We start from the raw sequence: 9,195 nt of genomic DNA, 5'->3' as shown, positions 1-9,195 counted from the left end.
TCCACGCGCGCCTGCCACCAGGAGCCCCGCCGATCCCGCGTCACCCACATGGAGCAGCCACCCCGCGCTGCTGAGATCCCGTGCAGGGGAAGGAGAGAAGAAGCCCCGCCGCCGTAAGCGCCGCGCACGGGCTTCGCCCGGCGGACGCCGTCCGGCGGCGGCGAGGAGGGGGCTGGGACGAGGAGATCTAGAGGACCGGCAACGGATCTGGTCTCCCGTGACGCATGCGGGGAGCGCGTCGCGCGAGCAGAGGTGTACGTCCCTAAAATTTGGGGAGAATTTCACTTCCCCGGCATCTGCACCAACTAGGAATGCATACGGCCTTTTATGTATGAGTACTAGGATTTTTAATCTCGGTTACGCACCAAGCCTAGTCCTCAATAAATGCGTGAGTACCAGAAAAGCCTGGTCCTCAAGAATAAATAGGAACCTAAAAAATGATAGATGTGGCATATAGAAAGTAAAACATGCTGGATTAACACGATTTTCCACTTCTCCTCTTCGCATTATCATAAATAAACACTTTTTGGATCTTTGTTACTCAAGAAACCAAAACGAATAACCAAAGCATATTAACAACACTAGCCTCACTTCTGAAAATCATAAAGACTAGCTAGCTGATACACATTAGAGTAGACACTTAGGCTTCACTTGGACTCGTCGATCTGCAGTGATCCTCTGCAAGGAAAGACTCCTGCTTGCCCGAGCAGCACGTACCTCTCTCCCTAGCTTGAACAAACTAATGAAGAACATTGTACTACTACTTTTTTTTTAGTAGTTTGGATTGCTTATCATATATGCCACATGGTAACAATGTACTACTACTAAGCACGTATTACCTACATGTATTTACATTTACTGTGATTACCTTACGTTCATGGCCAGTTTTACAGTTTTTTCACATGTGTTAACTTCGTCACCGGCCGGAGGACAGCGCGGGGAAGTACTCCTGGCTGTTGTTTGGTGCCGAGGGCGGCCGCCGGAAGCTGTCGTAGGATGTCTCCTGCGTCGCGCGCGTCGATGAACCATTGCCTGTGCCGACGAAGCTGCCACCGCTGCTCGTCGTCATCTCGATGTCGCTCAGGCTGAAGTGCGCCGCTCCCCCTTCCGGCGGCCACACGAAGCTTGGCTTGAACAGCGGCACCTCCGGCGGCGGCGCCTTCTTGGACACGATCTGCAGCACCTCCGGCATGGTGGGCCTGTCCCCGGGGTTGGGGCTGCTGCACGCCAGCCCGAGGAGCAGCAGCCTGGCGGCCTCGTCGGCGTCGTACCCCGCCGTGCCGAGGTCCTGGTCCACCGCCCCGACCAGCGCGCCGCGGCCGTGCATCCGCCACACGAAGTCCACCAGCAGCGGGCAGCTGGCGTCGCCGAGCAGCGCGTAGCGGCCCGTGACGACCTCCAGCACGAGCGCGCCGAAGGCGAACACGTCCGTCTGGCTCGTGGCCTTGTGCCCCACGGAGTACTCCGGCGCGATGTACCCGCGCGTGCCGGCGACGCCGATGTCGGTGAAGGAGCTCCGGTCGAAGTCGATGACGCGGGCGAGGCCGAAGTCCCCGAGGCGGGCGGAGAAGGACGTGTCCAGCATGACGTTGCTGGCCTTGATGTCGCGGTGGAGCACCGTGCGGCCGTACTCGTGGTGCACGTAGTGGAGGCCCGAGGCGACGTCGGCGACTATGCCGTAGCGGCTCGCCCAGCTGAGCGGCGCCGCCCGCGCCTCCTGGACGCCCCCGCGTCGGAAGAGGTGCTGGTCGAGGCTCCCGTTGGGCATGTACTCGTACACCAGCAGCAGTTGCCCTTTCTTGTAACACCAACCTGCACCAAAAATGCAAGCACACGTTCAGAACCAATAATCCACGAGTATTTTTGTTGCACGTTGGTCGTAGAAAATTCAAAGAGACTAGAAATATAACTACATTTGATCAGTCATGTTTCGTGCAACAACTAACAAGTGACAATGCTACGTTTGGTAGCGCGTTAACGATTGCATAAACGCGTTATGATCTGAATAGAGTACTGGCCTCTACTCCATTACTTGGACTTGTCAAGGGAAGCAGCAAAACTAACTAGAGAATGGTTGATTGGGACTAAACCATCATTTTCCTAGTCAAGTCTCGGCTGATAAACAATGATCATGTAATTAAGCGAGGGATTCATGCACATACCAATGAGGGGCACGATGTTTTTGTGGCGAAGGCGGTTGATGATGTCCACCTCCTTGACGAAGTCCTCGACGCACCTGGCGTCATCCCGGATGAACTTCTTCACGGCGACCTCCGTCGGCTCCGTCTGGCCCTGCTCGGCGTCAGCGGGGAGCGTCCCCTTGTACACGACGCCGTAACCTCCTTTCCCCAGCCGCAGCCGCTCGTCGAAGTTCTTGGTCGCCTTCCTCAGCATCTCGTACGAGAACTCCCTCGGCATCCCCGGGAGGTGGCTCAGCGTGTGCCCCAGCCGCGTCTGGGTCCTCTGTATCTGCCGCCTCGCCCGCGACATCCTGGCCAGGAAGAAGGCGGCAATGGCGGTGGCGACCACGGCGATGGACACGAAGACGGCGACGAGGATTATCCACTCCTTCTTCTCCTTCTTGGGGAAGGTCTCGATTGACAGGCTCCACTCCAGGATGCAGTTGAGCTCGAAGGTGGCGCCGGTGGAAGCCGAGAAGCCGATGTACGCCTGCTCGGGGACGTGCTCGCTGAGGTCCAGCGGGCTGGTCAGGACGGGGATCGCCGGCTTCGGTTTCCCCTTCCCGCCCATGTACACCGTGACACGCCGGCCCACGCCGTCGTACTCGATCCAGACGGTGTAGTTGGCGGACGTCTGGGCGTTGGTGGCGATGGTGATGTTGAAGTCGGCGAGGTTGGCCGTGGCGTTGGACACGACGCTGCCGATGTCGAGGCCGACGTGGTTATCGCTCGGGTCGTGGCTCTGATTGAAGGTGTCGAACTCGATCGCCACGAAACGGTTCTTGGACGGGCCGGCGGCCTGCAGCGTGGCGTTGGTGAGGCCGAGGAACCCGCCGTGGCTGCCGGGAGGCGGCTTCTCGAGCGAGGGCGCGATGACGAACGCCAGGCCCTCGCCGGGGACCGCCTTGTCGTAGAACACGTTCATGGAGAAGGTGCTGTTGAACGACACGACACGGACGCGCGGAGGCTGCGGCCGCGGCGCACGGCGGGTGCCGGTGTGGACCTCGTCGTCGGGGAGGGTGTGCCAGATCGTGAAGGGCTGCTTGAGGAGGACGGAGCCGGACCTGTTGACGAGGTAGGCGTCGTTGTTGCGGGTGTCCGGCGTGAGCTGGAGCGCGCCGCCGTTGATGCTGGCGTCCTTGAGCACCTGCAGGGTGTCCGTGTCGCTCCGGTCGAAGGAAGCGTACGGGCCGTAGCTCCTCACCACCACCTGCTCCTCCAGCTCCCGCAGCGGCCGCTGCTCCCTCGCGCTGCAGACGAAGGCGGCGCAGAGCCAGAGAAACAGCACGGCGACGAGGCAGCTGGCGCCGAAGCGCCGCAGAGAGTCGTGGTGCGCCATGGTGGAGAGAGCGACTGTGGTTGTGTGGAGCGGGTGAGGGAGGGAGGGAGGATCCACGGTGTAGCCCGTGCCGGCTCTATATATGTTGCGGCATGGGTGCGAGTTGGTGGTGCGGGCCGGGCAAAGGGAAGGCACACGGGAAATTCCTCCCTCCCTGCCGATCACGGCCTGACCGGGAAGGCAGAGCTCATGGCATCGTCGGGGAAACGTGGAGTACAGCGACGGCGTACGGCCAGTTGACATATTTAAATGCATGTGTGGGAAAATGGCTGGGTGCTCGGTCTAACTGTAGAGTTTCCCAGCTTTTTCTGCGCGTCCAAAAAAACATTACTAGATTTGTGTCTCGCGGTATGGATGGTTTCAGTCAAATTTTTCAAAAATAATTGTCTATTATAAAAATTCACGGAAGTATTTTAAATATAATAAAATTTATATCGAGATTCCAAGACCAGCGCCCTGGGTTGAACCTTTGCATAGATATGAAGCACCTTACATCAGATCACGATTTTTTTAGAAAAGGAGGATGACCCCCGGCCTCTGCATCTGGGCGATGCATACGGCCACTTTATTAATTATTCTCACAAGATCTTACAAAGTCATACAACAGCAAGACTAAAGCCACTTTCTAAGCAACAACTGTCGCTACACCTATCCAATCGATGAAGGGGCGCTGATAGTCTGGGCCTAATACCAAACAGACATCGCAGCCAAACCTAAACATCTAAGACCCGAGGTCCCAACCAGGACGCCTGCCGGGTATGGGATACCTACCAGTCCGGCGCACTCCTCAACCAGGACGCCTGCCGGGTATGAGGCCGCCGCAGCCACCTGCCACCAAACCATCTTCAGAGTTGTACTGTTGCATCAACCTTGCACGGTCTAGCTACCGTCGACGCCACCACGACGCCAGACAGCTCCACCGCTCTGCGCTCGTCCATCCCGAGGTGGACACTCTGAAAGATCTGTCGTGCGTAGCACCTACCGACTAGGCATGACTCAGCGTAGCACCTGTCGGCCAGGCATGACTTGACATCTCTTACCAGACGCATCTGACGCAGTTAGAACGCCGCTCCTCCTGCCAACCTCCACACCATTGCCGCTGCTGGAGCTGACACACGAAGCCCTTCACCCATAGCAACTCCCCGAACGCCCAAGCCTCCCAAGACGGCGCCTCCATGGAGGTTACGACGCAAAGGGCACCGCCGCCGTCCAATCCAAGACGGGATTTTGGACTTTCGTCCGGGAACGGGACGGAGGTGGATAGGAGGGACCTCGACTTCGCCATCAAGATGGGTAACGACGTCAAAGCCGTCGCCGATGCCGGGCCGAGCTAGCCGACCAAAGTTTCCTCCGGTCCTCTTCCTGTACCACCAATCTCCATCTGCTTTGGATCTGGCAGCAGCCAAGACCCGAAAACTCCAGAGAGGGAAGCACCATAAGGCTCAACACCTCCGGCGTAGATCCATCCAGGCGCCGGATCAAAAGACCCGACCTGGTCAGCGACAAAAGCCACCATCCTGCGCCGGCCGACGACGATCAGGCACCGGATCCAGAAGGATCGGACCCGAGACCGACGGCGCACGCGACCACCAGATCCAGCGGCCGCACCACGCCGCGAGCACGAACCCCAACCGCCGGCGCGCTGCGCACGTCGCGGCCAGGATCCATCTGCAGCGCCGCCGCACCCCGCAAAAGTACGGCGCCTCCTCTCGAACGGCCGTCCCGCGCCAGCCCATTCGGGGGAAGGAGAAGGGAGCCCCGCCGCCGCCCCTGCCGGCCTGGCTTCGCCCGGCGGCGCTGCTGGCGGCGGCGAGGATGGAGGAGATGCGGGGGAGTCCGGGCGCCGGCGGCTAGGGTTTCCCCCTGGTCGCCCGCGGGGGCGACCCGAGGGGTACCAGCGACTCTGGTGTGTAACGAACCCAATCACATCAGATCACGATATATGTGAGAAACCCTAACCACACCGTTCCAAGGAGACGGCAGAACTGTACGCCGGAGCTCCATTGACTACGTCCGAATGGACAAACTCGAGGGGGGTCAAAACTCAAAAGACTAAGTCGAAGAAGAAGCGCCCGCATTCACCCAAGCGCCGCACTCAAAATTCATTTTTTTTAAAAGGGGGGAGCACTCAAAATTCATAATCTAAACTACTAACCGAGCGGAGGCACCGGGATTTACCTCCCGCCACCGGCCGTCGGAGGAGCATACAGAGGAGAGGTGAATTCATGGGCTCGTCGGTGAAGTCTCGATAGGAAGGATTAACCTAGCCGTCTAGGGTTAGGAGAGAGAAAGGAGAGAAAGTTGTAAGAACGCCTCATGGTTTTAGTCATATTCGCGAACAGACATCCGGGTCGCCGTCGCTGGTGCGTGGGATCCTGCAAGTTACGACGACGTAGGCAGGTGAGGTCCCGCTGAGTTGATCCAGGCACACCCTGCCTCGATCTGTTTTGGAACTTTGCCCGTGACCTGAACATACACGCCCAGCCGGTCGTCGCCGTCTTTTTGTTTAGCCGCAGCCAGCTCGGATGCGTGTGAACCCGCGCTGAAATGGGGTAGTGCCGCCGAGGCTAGCTCAATTTGAATAGTGTCTATTTTTCTTTGCTAGCATGGAACGGGTGCTACATTGCTATCTTCCCTATCTACTGTCCCTGGAACGAACTCATTCAACTTTTATATAGGAGTATGAACTTTTGGTGCATTCGGAAATTTCTTGTCCTTCCAAGAAATTAGATTTGATGAATCAAGGCCACGCTGCACGCAAGTTTGACTCGCGTCGCGTGGGATGCCGTCGAACGGTGTCCACCTTCTTCCAATATGTGGTCAGCGTTTGCCATTTAATCCGATCCTGCCGTCACCAGGAACACACATGTTCCCTTTGATTATTGCTCTGCGGCTTCAGTGCTGTCCTCTCCTGCATAAGATGTTGCATTGACCATCTGGGTTTAAGTGATAGGAATTACACCGGTGATGAGCGCATGATCTTGCGGTTAAACTTTTATTGCGATCGGTATCCAGCATATACCAATCTTTAGGGGCGCTACGTCAAAATGTTCAGTTGTACAACTAGCATTGTTATTAGACAAGTGCCTTCCATGCTTCAGTCTAAATTTTGTCTAACCCTTGCTTTCTCAAAAAAAAAAGTCTAACCCATGCAGAACTTTTTTTTGCGAGAAAACTTCTGACTTATTCATCTTCAATCATGACAATACAACGAACATCAGAAATAATAAAAATTACACCCAAATTCATAGACCGCCTAGTGACGACTGCAAGCACTGAAGCGAGCCGAAGGCGCGCCGCTGTCATCGCCCCTCCCTTACCAGAGCCGGGCAAAACTTGTTGTAGTCGACTGTGGGGAAGTCGTTATGTTAAGACCCCATAGGACCAGCGCACCAGAATAGCAACCACCGCCGTTGAAGAGTGACATAGATCAGAAGGATCGAACTTGAAGACGCACGAACGTAGACGAACTGCAATCAGATCCGAACAAATCCACCAAGGACAGATCCGCCGGAGACACGCATATCCACTGACGATACTAGACGCACCACCAGGACAGAGTCTAGGCGGGTAGTACCTTATTCCATCTTCAGGGAGGCGCCGCCATCTCTTTTCCTGAGCAGAACACAAACCCTAACAAAACTCGAAGGAACATCTAAAGACGGGGCCCTCCCGCCGGCAAGGGCCAGGATCCACCACGCCATCATGGCCCTAAGGCCAGTGAAGACAAGGCGGATCGGCGGCAGCGCTGGCGGGAGGCAGAGCAAACCCAAGGCTTTTTTGGGGAGAGGCGGCTGCTTGGGCAACTTTCTATTTTAACCCGTGGAGAACTTGACAACTTATTCCATGGAGGATGCGTATACATAATTTAAATAGAAGATTATCCTGGCTGAACACTCAAATCCTATCGAACCTGCATGGGACTTCCTCTTTGAAGAAAAATGCATGGGACTTTCTCTGGCTTTGAGTTTATCCAGGATTGCCAAGTCTTGACATTGAACTAATCCCTTCACATTAATCCCCTTTCTTTCGTCTTGCGTCAATTTCCGTGTGATGTCATAGCATACGCTGACAGCACGCACGGATTAAAATACTTGTGCGAAGTTTCCTCTGATATTTGGAGATAATGTGTAATTTATTCACGTTGATAAGACATAGATTGTTGTTGGCTTGTTCTTCGTACAGGTACCTCCCATCATTTCAGGGAATCATACTCATTTTCTGTATAATAAAGCAGGAGGGTTATTTGTTTGGTCAAGTACGCTCTGTCACCGGTTGCAGATATTTTTTGGCCAGGCTAAACATGCATTGTACAGAAAATGGAACAGGAGTACACATTACAGGAATCAGCCGGCCTCCTCAATGTGAAATAAGGAGCTTCGTCCATTTCGGCCAGCAAGCGCAGGTAGTCAAGTCGTCCAATCGTCCGATTCGCTAGTAGCAGGCCCATGCAAGGAACCTCCCGAGTCCAAGCTGCACAAAAGTCCCTCGGCGAATCACAGAGCACATGGTCAATGCTCTGTATTTCTCTCTGTATTATACTATTATTAGTGTAATAACAGTTTGGACGACATGCTAGCGACCGGTAAGTTATATATATTCTCTGATTATTTTTTTGGCTTGAAAACCATGAATCGGGTCTGAAGAGATGGATTCGACTCCTCTCCGATGGCGCTCCCTGAGGCGGCCGCAACGGCGATTGCGGGGGCGACGCCCCCGGCCACCACGGGCTCCCCCGCCTCCCCCGCCCTGCCCGCCGGCGCTCCTCTGCTAGCCGGCACCGTCCGCCTCCCGCCTCTCCGCCCTTCGCCCCCTCATCCCGCATCGCTGTCCTCCCCTCCTCTGCCCCTGTCCGCCACAGCAGCGACGCGTGTTGGTAGTTGGACTGACTGGGCGGCTGAGGAGGTCCGGCTGGACGCTGCAGCCGTTGCCGCCGGGCTCCCCCGGCCCCTGCGCCGCTTCGGTGACGGGTTGGCGGCGGCGGTGGAGTCCGCCGAGTCCGAGACTGCCTCGACGCTTTCCCCTCCCCTCTCCCTTCTCCTTCCCTTGTGGGTGTGGCCTGTTGCCCACCACGCACCACCTTCCCCGCCGCCGCAGGGCGCCGGCCGTCAGGCTGGTCGTCGCGGCCGTGGGGCCCGAGCTCGAGCTTGGGGGGTGGCCGGTCGGTCGGAGCTGGGACGGGCGGCGCTCTCATGGCGTCTTTCTCCTTCGCCGAGTCCGGCGAACGCGCCCGTGCCGGCTGCTGGCCCTTTGGCTTGCTCGGCGGCGCCCGGCGTGGTCCTCCGCGACCACAAATTCCGGCCCTTTCGGCCTTCTGCGGAGGCTCCGGGCGGCGCCCCGCCGCCGGCGGCGGCCTGGCTCTCTAGGGGGAAACCCTATCCCCTCCCCTCCCTCGGTTGGGTAGTGGGTTGTGCCTAGGAGGGCCGGCTGGGCTAGTGGAAGGGCGCGGAGATCCTGGGCCTTCCCGTGTGCCCCCAGAGGGGCCTGCCCATGCTGGGCCGCCTTTCCCCCTGGCCTCTGCTGCCTGGCCTGATTTAGGTCGCCTCCCTGCCTTCCCGCTAGGGCTTGACCCGTCTCGCATTCTCCTCGCCTCGGCTCCCTCCCTCCCGCCGCCGCCGCAGTCTTCCCCCACCCAGCCCCGTCCCTCCCGTGCTTCCTCTCCGTTCCCGCCCGCCA

General features: G+C 57.4%; 1 protein-coding gene across 1 annotated transcript; it reads right to left on the bottom strand.

Annotated features, from left to right (window-relative positions):
- Positions 1-467: 467 nt before the first annotated feature.
- LOC109747863 (probable L-type lectin-domain containing receptor kinase S.5) lies at positions 468-3,704 on the bottom strand. The gene is made up of 2 exons (XM_020306908.4): positions 2,163-3,704; positions 468-1,812 (listed from the first exon to the last, which is right to left on the bottom strand). Exons 1-2 carry the CDS (start codon positions 3,517-3,519, stop codon positions 917-919), a joined length of 2,253 nt encoding a protein of 750 aa, XP_020162497.1. The 5' UTR covers positions 3,520-3,704; the 3' UTR covers positions 468-916.
- Positions 3,705-9,195: the final 5,491 nt, after the last annotated feature.

This window comes from Aegilops tauschii, chromosome 7 (assembly GCF_002575655.3).
Source record: "Aegilops tauschii subsp. strangulata cultivar AL8/78 chromosome 7, Aet v6.0, whole genome shotgun sequence".
NCBI classification, from domain to species: Eukaryota; Viridiplantae; Streptophyta; class Magnoliopsida; order Poales; family Poaceae; genus Aegilops; species Aegilops tauschii.
Note: the sequence above shows the minus strand (reverse complement) of the source record. Positions and strands in the feature narration are given on the sequence as shown.

Coding starts and splice junctions, on each gene's coding strand:
- LOC109747863 (XM_020306908.4), bottom strand. CDS start 3,519: ATGGCGCACCACGACTCTCTGCGGCGCTTCGGCGCCAGCTGCCTCGTC. Junction 1,813..2,162: donor AAACATCGTGCCCCTCATTG/GTATGTGCATGA, acceptor TTTTTGGTGCAG/GTTGGTGTTACAAGAAAGGG.